At 41.4% G+C, this 12,774-nt stretch overlaps 1 protein-coding gene across 2 annotated transcripts; it reads left to right on the top strand.

Annotated features, from left to right (window-relative positions):
- The first annotated feature begins 146 nt into the window (after positions 1-146).
- Positions 147-12,732, top strand: NUP54 (nucleoporin 54). Of its 2 annotated transcripts, XM_031596766.2 has the most exons (13): positions 157-292; positions 673-834; positions 3,033-3,116; positions 3,246-3,386; positions 4,666-4,895; positions 7,783-7,970; positions 8,533-8,729; positions 9,808-9,862; positions 10,186-10,279; positions 10,767-10,874; positions 11,218-11,337; positions 11,535-11,645; positions 11,970-12,732. In XM_031596766.2, the coding sequence occupies exons 1-13, from the start codon at positions 241-243 to the stop codon at positions 12,096-12,098; spliced, it is 1,671 nt and encodes a 556-aa protein (XP_031452626.1). In that variant the 5' UTR covers positions 157-240; the 3' UTR covers positions 12,099-12,732. The 2 variants fall into 2 exon arrangements, with proteins under 2 accessions (XP_031452625.1, XP_031452626.1); XM_031596765.2 differs by lacking the exon at positions 673-834 and having other exon boundaries at positions 147-292.
- Positions 12,733-12,774: the final 42 nt, after the last annotated feature.

Below are 12,774 nucleotides of genomic sequence, written 5' to 3' on the forward strand. Positions count from 1 at the left end.
TAAGAGAACGTTAGCGCTTCAGCTAGCGAAACGCCTACAGCAGAGGGGCCTCCACGGCAGCCTCCCTCCGCACCCCGCCCGCAGTAGTACCTCCGGGCCGCTTGGCGGCGCATGACGGCGCGGACGGGGCCCGGCGTCCCGCACCAACCGGAAGCCCTGTGGGGCTGAGGCCGGAAGCGCCGCCGGTTTGTTCCCGGCGGTAAGGGCTGCGGGCACGCCTCCCGCCGCTGCGGCCCCCTCATGGCCTTCAGCTTCGGGGCGGCGGCTGGCGCCGGGGCCTCCAACCCCAGCGGTGAGTGCGGCCTCTGGGTGGGAACGGAGGGGCGCGGCGGCCGCTGAGGGAGAGGCGATGGAGGAGAAGCCGTGAAGGGCCGCCGGAGCCGCGGCTGTGAGTGCGGCTGGAGCGAGCCCCGCCGACGTGCTGCTGGGCGTCCCTGGGCTTCCTGTGCCCTGCGGCTCGGAACGCCATCCCAGTAGTAGCGTGGGGAGAACGGGGTTAAACCTTGCTTTTAGCTGCTTAGTAATTCGCGCTTGGTGCCAGTTAATACCTTACTTTCGTTGTTAACCTGCTTCGTCTCTGGTGCCAGAACAGTGCGTCAGCTGTTACTTCTAAACCTGCCTTTCTCCTAGAACTAATGCTGCCTTGCTCTCTTTCTGCTTCATGCTTGTCAGGATTTGGTGGGCTTGAAACTACAAACTCCACCGCCGGTGGGTTTAATTTTGGGGGTTTCGGATTAGCTGCTAATCCCGCAGTGAATTTTAATATTGGGAATTTCGGTGTTTCTACTACCTCAACTCCACCATTCAATTTTGGTAACAGTCTGGCAAGCGCAGGTAGATATTGCACAAATACTTGTTCTGTAATAAATGTTAATAGCAGAGGTCCAAGAATTGTGTTTGTGACTCAGAATCTGTGCTGAACTTTCTTCATATCCAGTGAAGACTGGAGGTAAAAGTTCTGGAAGTGGAATGAGTTGTAGAGCCATGCAATTGTAAGAGATTTTTTTTTCTTACCAAATTCTCCAGAAATAGCAGTTAAGGAAAAATGACCATATGCCTAATTAGACACTGAACTGGAGATGAATCATGGTACCCTGCTAGCCTTACCCAGTCCAAAATTGAGTTTCGCTCACACAGCAGAACTGAAACATTGGTTCTGCCTTTAGGTCTGGGCCATCAGAACTATTGCAGGGCTGATACCTAATGCCTCATTTCCTCACATAAGATTCTTGGACTGCTGCAGTCATGGTTTTCATTCTCCCCATGTCTCCTCATCGGCCTTCTGTTGGTTAACATGAATGTGCTGCACTTCAGTTGTTTCTGTGGAGAAACAAATTTTATACGATCAGCATAAAAATGAATGGCCCTCACTGTTACATCCATTCCTAAAACTGTTCTGCCTCTTGACGTGGTGCACGTCCCTGCAAAGTGATTCTCTGGGAGGGTTTTGTCCAGCATGGTATGCGCTGACTGCTTGTTGAGAAAACTCTTTGTGGCCCTATGTAGGCTTATCAATTCTCAGTGACCGGCTGATAAATGTCAAGTTAAATCTTTTCAATTCTGTAAAAAGAAAATATTCAACTGCATAGATTTTTCATGCTTTTTCCCATATAGAATTATCCCTTGGTTCTTGTTGCCGCTGCTCGTATAGGAGTTATATTCATTCCACAACATCATCACTCCCTGTGTTAGAATACTCCTATCTGTTTTGTGAGCTCAGGGGATCTGGTTTGGTTTTTAATTTGGTGTGAGTGCTACTGGACTATTTTTTGGGCTGAATTGAAACTAATCCAAGAGAATTTGGGTGCATTATTTTGTTTAGTAGTTTGCACTTTTAGATCCTTCTCTAAGAAAGGATGCTGAATTGCTGTGAATACGAATCTATCTAAAGATTGTATCATCTGATGGTATTCCTGCTAGGGTTGCTCACTTGCTGATAGGACTGAAACCTGAAAGTTTCAGGGAGCAGCTCTTATAATTAGTTGTGTTGTTTGCTAAATTATAAGAAAATGTGGCTGCATGTCAGCTTTGATTTGAGCTCTTTATTTTGTATGTATATACAAGACGGTAAGTGCAGTAGGTCTAAACTGACTTTTTTTTTTTTTTTTTTTTTTTTGCTATGGACATGTGAATAAGCACTTGCAGTGTTGCTTTGTTTTGATGCATTGTATGTACTGGACTGTCTATCTCCATTTGAACATATGTAAAATCAGAAACACAGAGGATTTGAAACACGGGGCTATTCAGATGTTCACATGCTGCACATTGGGTCAGATGGTGTGTTAGCACCACTACAGCAAAGAGTCTGCAAAGAGATGGTGTGGTCAGAAGGACAAATGCAAAGATTTTGGGAGGTATGGTGGGGCTTGAGCCTGTGCTTGGGTTTCCTCCTGCTAGCTAGCAGCTGGTTTTCCTGAAAACCTGTGGGAAGCCAACAAGTTTAGTGTGTTCTTCTCTGGATAACAGTTGAACCTCAAGGGAAGCTTTCAGATGATGGGAAAAGCAGTCTTGGGGAAAAAAGACATTTCATAATTTTACTTGAAAGAAATCATTGCTCTGACAGCATTTTTGTGTGGGCACAGTGATTGTGTGCACCCTGGCCTCAGACTTAAGTTGTTTCTCTTTTTGCTCTTAGGATTTTATAAATGTCAAAAAAGCTTATGAAACATGATTGCTTATTAAATGCTTAGCAATGATATTAATTTTTAGGAATATTTCCAACCAATCTAAGAAAAACTATTGCAAGTTGTGTCTGCCACAAGTAACAGGGTGTTTGTTACTGCTGGTTTTGTTTGCATTCTTGATGTACCGTGGATGTGTAGGCTTTCTGGTTTGTGTTTTTTCCCACTCCCTTGGATAATGAACTTGGTCCCCATGGTCAGTGTCCAAAAAACCACATGCTTGTAAAATAACACATAAAGCATCTGTCTGCATCTCATAACACCCATTGAAGTGTGCAGTTACATGTCATCTTGTGCACAGCTGCCACTCACAGCACACAGCCTGCCTTACCTGCAAACTTTGTTCATTAGGTGCATTTGGAGGATTTGGGACAACCACTACAACTGCAGCACCAGCATTTAGTTTTTCTGCTCCCACCAATACAGGCACCAGCGGTAAGAGCACAAATCTGAAAGTATTCACTTTAGAATGAAGTGTAGCATTAGCCCTTCATAGTAATTAATGTTTTGCAGCTCACGTGGACTTTTATCCTGTTCTCAATAATTCTTTGCTTATTTTCCCAGGACTCTTCGGTGCTTCCCAGAACAAAGGCTTTGGATTTGGTACTAGTTTTGGGACAGGAACTGGTACTGGCTTGGGTACTGGGTTGGGAACTGGGTTAGGCTTTGGAGGCTTTGGTACCCAGCAGCAGCAGCAGCAGACCTGTAAGTACAGCCTTCTATTCATTTTTGCTTTGGTTGCCAAAGAAAGACTTAGAGGGCAACTGGAGCTTGAGTGATAAGACTCAAGTGTACCACAAAAGGAGCCTGTTGCACTTGAACTTAGGCTGAATGGAGGCTTCTCGGAAATCTGTCTTTTGAAATACCTACATTTGCAGCCCTTGCCCTTTTCTTAAATGAGCTTAGACAAGTTTCTTGGGCTCCATCAAAAGAGGGGTGGCCAGCAGGGACAGGGAGGTGATTGTCCCCCTCTACTCTGAGGCCCCATGTGGAATACTGCGTCCAAATGTAGAGCCCCCAGTACAAAAAAGACAGGGAGCTGTTGGAGTGGGTCCAGAGGAGGGCCACGAAGATGATAAGGAGACTGGAGCACCTCCCCTACGAAGACAGGCTGAGGGAGCTGGGCTTGTTCAGCCTGGAGAAAAGAGGGCTGTGGGGTGACCTCATTGCATTTCAATACCTAAAGGGAGCCTATAAACAGGAGGGAACTAACTCTTTGAAAGGGTTGATAACTGGAGGATAAGGAGAAATGGTTTTAAGTTGAGTGAGGGGAGATTTAGGTTGGATGTCAGGGAGAAATTCTTTACAGAGAGAGTGGTGAGGTATTGGAACAGGCTGCCCGGAGAGATTGTGGATGCCCCATCCCTATAAGTGTTCAAGGCCAGATTGGATGGGGCCCTGGGCACCCTGGTCTAGTATTAAATGGGGAGGTTGGTGGCCCTGCATGTGGCAGGGGGGATGGAGATTCATGATTCTTGAAGTCCCTTCCAACTCTGGCCATTCTGTGAAAATCTGTGACAGTATTTGCCACTCAGAGTTAGTGGTGGTAGAGAGTGGGTTCAGAAACGATATCAGCAGTCATGGCCTTGTTAGAAAGAGGAGGAAAACTGTTCAATTTGAACAAATTTAAGTTGGATTATGAATGACTGCAAGCTCTGAGCCCACTGAATTTATAACAGCAAAGCTACCTTTTGCATTAAGATATTCAGGGTACCAGACCATGCCATGAGTGAATGCATTTGTCTTATTTAAATACGAAAGAGTAAATCTCTTAACAGACCACAGGAACTTCTTTTACTGATGAAGATTGGGTATAAAAAGGCACTTGCATAAAGCACTGACACTGATTTACATTTATTGTGTGTTTATTTTGATTCTGAAAATGTGAAAAGAAGTAGAGCCAATGATACCCAGACAGCATGTATTAGCAAGCAAGCCTGACTTTGTTGGTAAAGGAGTTCATTTGTTTCTCCATCCAATGCAGCATTAGGAGGCGGTTTGTTCAGCCAGCCTGCTCAGACACCTGCACAGTCAAACCAGCTCATCAACACTGCCAGTGCTCTCTCAGCTCCAACACTCTTGGGAGATGAGAGAGATGCCATCTTGGCAAAATGGAACCAGCTGCAGGCCTTCTGGGGAACTGGGAAGGGGTACTTCAGCAATAACATCGCTCCAGTTGAGTTCACGCAGGAAAACCCGTTTTGCAGATTTAAGGTATGAATTTTTCACCTACTCACAAAGAGTTCTGAAGTGGTTATTTTGCTTGCTGATTCCTTGTCTGAGTAGCTCACAAATATTAAATTAAATTTATTTCTGCAAAGAGTAATGTGAAAGAGCATTTTTCCAGCATTTTTTGCACTTCTGATGCATGTATTAACATAAAGAGGTCTGAAGGTGTACAGATGCTAAAAGTCCAGATATTACTGAGATTCTAGATAGGAAGTGCATATGTGGCTCATGAAACATTCAGTGATTATGAAACTTACCTCTTCTATGACAGCACATAGATTAGCCTGTGTGGATCAGATCTCCAGAAATTAATTTTAACATGCATTTGTTTAGGTTACAGTGTTACAGAAACTATTTAAAATAATCTTCACATTTTTCAGTATCTGGAACAGGAACTCCAGGGTGTTCGGGGTTTTTTTTGTGTCCTTTATTAAAAACAGCTAAGAACGTGGTCAGTGCGCACTGTCTTAAATATATCAGCTTTGTATATCAGCCTTAAATATACTAGCCTGCAGATCTTGATCCTCCACAAATCTTGTGCCTGCTGACTTTCTTGCTAAGCTTTCTTGCTAAGCTTTGGACATGTGGATTTGGGTCAGGCCAGGCATGGTGATACTCTCCTTTCCCAAGGCGATCCCTTGAAGGGCAAACTTTCTAACCTGAATGTAGGTTAATGCTCAATTTTGGTATTCATCTTGTGACATTTTAATAAAATCTTTGTGTCAACTCAGTGTATGCGTAACAACCATTTGGTTTCTCATGCATTACCTTTTTAGCTGTTATCTTGAGCATTTTGATGATGGGGCACATGAAAGCCTACTTTCTTGGAAGTTGTCACCTAAAGCAGCTTTAAGGCTTTATGGGTTTTCAAAGAACAGCAGAGTATAAATTATGTGCTACAAAACTGGTAATCTTGGAGTTCTGTTTTCTGAAATAAGTAAGTTCTCATTTCAGGTTAGACATGGAGTGCCACATACTACATTTACTCTTGTGATGTGAGAATTGGCACTGCCATCATGACCTCCCATGCCTTAACGTGAAATGCTGAGAAATCAGTTGTCTGCTGGCTGCAGAGATGCCTACAAAAAAGTAGTTAAGTTGTTAGGAGAGGCGTTGGAGCAAAGCTCCTTTGGCTTATCACCTCTGTAAGCACTGGACATCTAACAGGAATGAAATGTTGCCAGAAGGGTTCCATGGGTGCTGAGGAGTTCATTTGTGCACAATTCCTGTTTTAGAACAAATAAGAACAACTTCTAACCAAGGAAAGTGTGTTTTTAAGGTATGGTGTAAAGGTTATCATGTGAACAACCGTGACAAAGAAAAAAACAAAGCAAAACAAAACAACTGTGCCATCCTGAAAATATTTAATTTGGTAGAGAAATCCTGAAAAGGGATATATATATTTTTTTTTTTAAACAGACCTATTGGAGGAGTGTTGTATATGTGGTCTTAGTACTAGTTTACATAGTAAAACTTGGTACTGCTTAGTACTTTACCTTGGTGTATAATGGGCTTTAGTCTTTCCTGTGTTGTTGAGTCTTTCCCCACAGGGTGGGCTTCGTTCAGGACTAAGGAAACAAAAGGGATGCTTTTTTTGTTGTTGTTTGGTTTGTTTATTTGTTTGGTTTGTTTTATTTTTAAAGTAGGTGATAGTATGTTTTTCTTTTGAGGTAGCAGAAGGAATAGATGGCTTACATCAGGGACAAATGTAGCTCCAGTAACATGGAGGTCCCTTCTTTAAAAACATGAGACTTTGTCCCTACTGTTCTGAATTGTTCCTTAGCTGAGGCTGTTGTGCTCCCTGACACAGCAGCCCAGCCAAGTTCTGCAAGGCTCACTGCTGTGGGAAATAACCCTCTCTAAACAGAGACCAGGCTTCGGCACACATCCCCCGCTTGTTTCTCTCTTCAGCTGGACTTGCATGTGGGGAAAGACACAAGTCATCCACGTGCAGTGATAAGGCCTTAAAAAGCAGCCTTTGTCGCAACATGTCACTGACAGTAGGTTGGTGCAGTGATTCTGAGGCAAGAATGAAACGTTTACCCCTTTACAATGAGTTATCCTTTATAATGAGTTATCAGCTTAGGCCTTCCATACAAGTGATGAGTTAATTTTGGAGCCAACAGGGTGGTTGTTTTTTTTTAATGGGTAGACTGCACCAGTACTTAATACAGATAGCAGAAAGGATTCTTGTATTAGACTGTGATGTTGGATTAAAACATCTAATCTTACTACAGCTTTATCACAGAATAAAGATACTGTTAAATTTTACAAGCAAGTATGCAAACCCCTGACAATTAACAACGTAAGGAAAACTGGCTATCCTAAGTTCTTGCCTGATAACCTTACTTGATGTATGTATTAGTTAATAGGAATATTTCATCTTTCTGTTTTGACTTATACTGCCAGGCAAACTGGGTCAACAGGATTAGAAATGTTAAGAAATCCATGAAGATTTGTGGTTGGCTTATCTTTCAGTTAGGCTATGTCAGTAACTATTTTTTTATTTAGACATCTGGAAATGTAATATAAAGCTTTTTTAGAATTCTCTAGTGAATTTTCTTGAAGCTGACATCTCCCAGTCCATAGTTCTGGCTTACTGAAAATGAGGAATGGATGCTTAGAAACCTTTTGGTTGAAAATTCTGGGCTTTGTTTTTTCTTTTTTGAAAGATACTCTACCAGTGGCCTTGTGAGGGTACTTATATAGGGAGATTGATATTATGCCTTTGCATCTCTAAATATGTTGTGACTTGCATTTGGAACCAATTGAGGGGTTTATCGTGGTTTAGTCCCTCCCCTTCATGCCACATGATATATTTTGCTGAGTAGTGTATCCCTGTTTTTTTGTTTGTTTGTTTGCTCATTTGCAGGCTGTGGGTTATAGTTTAATGCCCAACAACAAAGATGAAGATGGCCTGGTGGTCTTGGTCTTCAACAGAAAAGAAGTAGATATTCGAAGCCAGCAGCAGCAGCTCGTAGAATCACTACACAAAATTCTTGGAGGAAACCAGACCCTTACTGTCAACGTAGAAGGTGTTAAAACGATGCCAGATGACCAGTATGTGAACTTGACACAGTTTGACTTTTTCTTCAGGGTTGCACGTTATAAAAAGCACCTAATCTGAGTACTAACTGGTAGTGGTTCTGTCTTCCACTCTTACTGATTTTTAGATCTGTTTGTCTCATTTCATCTTGTTTTACTTAAGGCATTAAGACCATTTATCTTTCTTGTGTATGCTGCTTGTTTTTTCTAGAGTGCACAGCTGACAACCCTCAGCTCAGTTCAGGAAATAAGCTTTTCATTTCTGCTGATATTTCTGCTTGTTACTTTGCTACCATTCTATTATTATTGCATTATTCTTAATGCAGTACTAGTCTCACTGTGTAGTATGGCTGTTAAAACTGGGGGTACCATATTTTGTAGACTATTTACAGTGCTTGTAGGCTATTTACTGCTGCGCTGTGTTAAACCCTAGATCTATTTCTGCTTGATATCTCAGTTAGCTAAAGGAAGTTAACCGTCAGCTGGGAAAAGCAAACTTCAATTCAGGTTTGTTCTCCACTGAGTTAGCCTCTGTACGCTGTTTCTTTGTCTCACAGTATGTGTTTGTCTTGCTCAGGACAGAAGTAATCATTTATGTCGTTGAGCGTTCGCCCAATGGCACTTCAAGGAGAGTTCCAGCAACCACCCTCTACGCCCACTTTGAACAAGCCAACATAAAATCATCCCTGCAGCAGCTGGGAGTCAGCTTCTCCATGGCCAGAACAGAGCTCTCCCCAGCCCAAGTCAAACAGCTCCTTCAAAACCCCCCTGCTGGTATGTGGTCTGGGGCTCCTCAGGGGCACGGTCAGGCCTCTGCCAAGTGCTTATTGGTTCTCTGGGAAAAATGTGGGTGTCAGCCCACTGGAAAACACCATTTAAAGCTGCAGGTGTTTTGAAGGCATTCTGATGTGCTGACCTGTTCTAATTACAAGCTAGCTTAGCTGCTGAAGTGCAACCTAGTCTGCTAAGACAGTTGTGCAGAAACTTAATTTATCAGTGGTACACCACACAGCAGTGGACTACTTGTCTGCTGGAGGTTGTTTTGTGCTGTTGTTTGTTTTAAAAGGCTATATGTCAGAATAATCATGTCCTTTTTTTCCTTCTTTGGTTGTTGGGTTTTGTTTTTTTTTGAGTGATGAAGGTGGTGTCTCTTAACCCATATCTGTATGTCGCATGGCTACAGATAGTAAATGAACAGCTATATTTTAGCTTGCTGCTCAAGATAATCTTAGTATATGCTTAGTATATCAATGAATATTATGTGTGGCATTTGCAGTGAATTTGGTGGGTAGGGAAGGCAGTGCATGGTACATGACAGGTACTGTGTAGCATGTTCGTTAGGACCAGTGCTGAAACACAGCAGAAGTTGTTACACCTGGATTGCAGGTACTTGGGCAGAACAGCCAAGCTGCAGGTGGGAATGAGCAGCAGAGTTTCATTGCTGCAGCACTAAGAAATGGGGGCACTGTGTTGCAAGATGGTCTTTACCATTGGAGATGTGTCGTAAGGACTGCGTGATGGTGGTTGGGCACAGTTTGTTAGTCTTTGTTTACAGAAATAATAAGGAATTTTTCTTGTTTAAGCATGACTGTCTGCTTGGATCAATTGTTGATCGTTCCTTCCCTGCCCTTTAAGGCCAGCAGGAGTGTGCCTTTTGGCACCCAGCCCAAGACCAAGGTTTTAGAAGCTACCCTTGTTTGATTAACCTTAATTTGTACAACTGTCATTAAACATGCTTCTTGGGGTTTGTGTATTTCCTAATATTTAACATATTTAATATCCTAATGTTTAACAGCTGCGAGATACGTTATCTATTCAGATCTGTCCCTACTAAAAAAACTTTTTTTTTAAGGTGTTGATCCTATTATTTGGGAGCAAGCCAAAGTTGATAATCCTGATCCTGACAAGTAAGTCTGATAGTCTATCTGACTATTATAAAAGTATCTGGGAAGAGGGGAGAAAAGCAGAATATTGTGTAGTAATCTTCCAGTAACTGGTAAGAAACCCTTTATAGGACAACTTTGTCCAGTGCTGATATAATTTGAAGAAATGAGGTTAACTAGAAATGCCTGCTCTAATCCCTTTACCCATTTAGGTGCTTTAAGAGGAGTCAGAATGAAGAACTTTTTTGTTTGTTTGTTTTAATCTTAATTTATCAAAAGCTAAGATCACTTGTAATCATTAATTATTTCTTACAACATGTTTGTATTAAATACTTATCTACTTGTAGGCTTATTCCTGTGCCCATGGTGGGTTTCAAAGAACTGTTGAGAAGATTGAAGGTCCAAGATCAGATGACCAAACAGCATCAAACTCGCTTAGATGTAAGTTGTCTTAATTTTATCATGATTACATGCTAGAAGGGTTTGTTATAAAATGAGCATTTCTCCTGTATGCTAAAAACTGAAGGCGGAACCACATGCATTGGATTGTGATGACACTTTTTTTTCACCTCACTATTCCATAATATATTACTGAATTGTACATTTTGGGTTTTGGTTTTTCAGGCTCAAGTTTACTGTGTTGTTATAGGCTAAATCAAAGTTGGATTTTTCAAAATGGCTGAATTAAGTTGCATTGACTCAGACTCTTAATTTGGATGGCCATATTTTTCATGCCTTCTGAAAATCCCACTGGCATATGAAAACAAACAGCAGCGGCCCAGTAAAAAACTTATTGAAAGCATCTTTTGCAAGGACTTTTCAGTTGCTGAACTGAGTACTATTTTCAACCTCCTGGTTTCAAATTAGGACTAATGTGCTCTGTTATCATAAGCTTATACAACTTCAAACTAATTTATATCCTCCGCAGATAATATCAGAAGATATCAGTGAGCTGCAGAAAAACCAGACTACAACTATGGCAAAAATTGCACAGTACAAAAGGAAACTGATGGCTCTTTCTCACAGAACGTTACAGGTAACACGGGCATTGTTAAGTGACTCATTCTGACAACCAGTTACGTGCCAGAAAACAAACCAAGAGGGGATGGGATCCCAGATGACCTGTGCAGTCATGTGCATGGCCAATATTGAAAATAAAATTCTGACTTCCTGTAAATTGAATTAATGTGCAGAGCTGTCAGAGAAAGCTTACTCAGAAGCTGTGGGACTACTGTGAAGTCTTAAAGCAGCAGAAGGAATGACAGAATGAATTTCATGAGCAAGTTGCTGGAGGAAGAACACAAAGAGAGAGGGGTGGGCTGGCAGGGAAAGAGATGAGCAAAGTATTCTCTAACAAACCTCAAAGGCTTCTTTTGCAGGTGTTAATAAAACAAGAGATCCAAAGGAAAAGTGGCTACGCCATTCAGGCAGATGAAGAACAGCTTCGTGTACAGTTAGATATAATTCAGTGTGAGCTTAACGCGCCAACACAGTTCAGAGTGAGTAATTGAAAGATTTTTGCCCAGAACTTGACCGATAACCGTATTCTTTTCCTCTACATATAAAGTTTTCCAAATCATGCATGTGCTCTCACAGATGTAAGGGACCTTTAAAGATCTCTTGCAACTCTAAGAATTCTATGAGTCTGTATAAATAAGTAACATTTAGTTTAAGTCTCTCTCTTTTCTTTTCATAGGGCAGACTGAATGAGCTCATGTCCCAAATCAGGATGCAGAACCACTTTGGAGCAGTGAGGGCTGAAGAGCGATATTACATAGATTCAGACCTCTTAAGGGAAATAAAGCAAGTATGTATTACTTGGTTGACTGCTGAGATACTCTCCATTTCATAATTCATGCCAGCTAGGCAATAATTTGGGAGATATATTTAGAATTTTGTGTCTTTTGTTTGATGATAAACTCCTTTTTACTGTTTTCAACTGCAGTGCCTCAAGGTTGTATAAAGCTAGAATTACGCTGTTAGTGCTGAAAGTGCTGTTTTTTCTTCTTTACAAAGTAATTATGCTGTGTTTTTCAATGTGCTAAGGCTTCTAATATGACTACTTTGAGAAATCTGACTTAAAATCTGTGCAGTTAAACAACACTTACACTGGTTTTTAAACTACCTGCAGCATCTGAAGCAGCAGCAAGAAGGCCTGAGTCACCTAATTAGCATTATAAAAGATGACTTGGAGGACATCAAACTGATAGAGCATGAGTTGAATGAGAGCATTCCCATGAGAGGAGGTTTCTTCAGTTGACAAGCAGGATTCTGCTGGGCTCACGTGGAATGTTATTTGAGTTTATCATTCACCTTCCAAGGCCAAAACTGGTGAGGTAAAATAAAATGTACATCTGAGGAGCAATGGTGTAGTGGCTGTTATTTTTTTTTAGAATTTGCAAAGCCTCTTCTAAGCTTTTGAATTTGACCTTTGGAAGGTTTATATTTTGTAAAGCTGTATACGCTTTAAAAAAAAGAAAGAAAACTGAATCTGTTCAGATACTGTTTTACTATAAAACAATATGTACTATTGTACATTTTTTTCTTTAATTACAGCGGAGTTGTCTTAAAAATGCAGTGCTGAGGGAATTGTTCCACTTGTGACTTGGTTTGTGGAAGCTTAGCTGCTTCCATGTTTTTGTCAACACAGCTGAGTAATGTTATGTAAAGAGCTAATCTAAGTCTTTACAGAAATGTCTAAACTATGTTGGCCTCCGTAATGCTGGTAGTTTTCTGGGGCATTTCCAGAGTATGCCCTTCCTTTGGACTGTTTACATATGTGAATTTTACAGTGCTTTTCTGCCCCTCAGCTAAAAACAGTGTCTAGATATTGTCTTCTGCTTTTTTTTATTTTGAATTTCTGGAAAAATAATAAATTCAGTCTGACTTTGTAATATCTGTGCATGATGTTGGCTCCTTTTCAGCTATCTCAGTAA

This window comes from Phasianus colchicus, chromosome 4 (genome assembly GCF_987193195.1).
Source record: "Phasianus colchicus chromosome 4, bPhaCol1.hap1.1, whole genome shotgun sequence".
NCBI classification, from domain to species: Eukaryota; Metazoa; Chordata; class Aves; order Galliformes; family Phasianidae; genus Phasianus; species Phasianus colchicus.

Excerpts from the sequence above, each read along its gene's own strand:
- NUP54 (XM_031596766.2), top strand. The coding sequence starts at position 241 with ATGGCCTTCAGCTTCGGGGCGGCGGCTGGCGCCGGGGCCTCCAACCCC. Across the intron at positions 3,387-4,665 it reads GCAGCAGCAGCAGCAGACCT|CATTAGGAGGCGGTTTGTTC; the intron begins GTAAGTACAGCC and ends CATCCAATGCAG. Across the intron at positions 4,896-7,782 it reads ACCCGTTTTGCAGATTTAAG|GCTGTGGGTTATAGTTTAAT; the intron begins GTATGAATTTTT and ends GCTCATTTGCAG.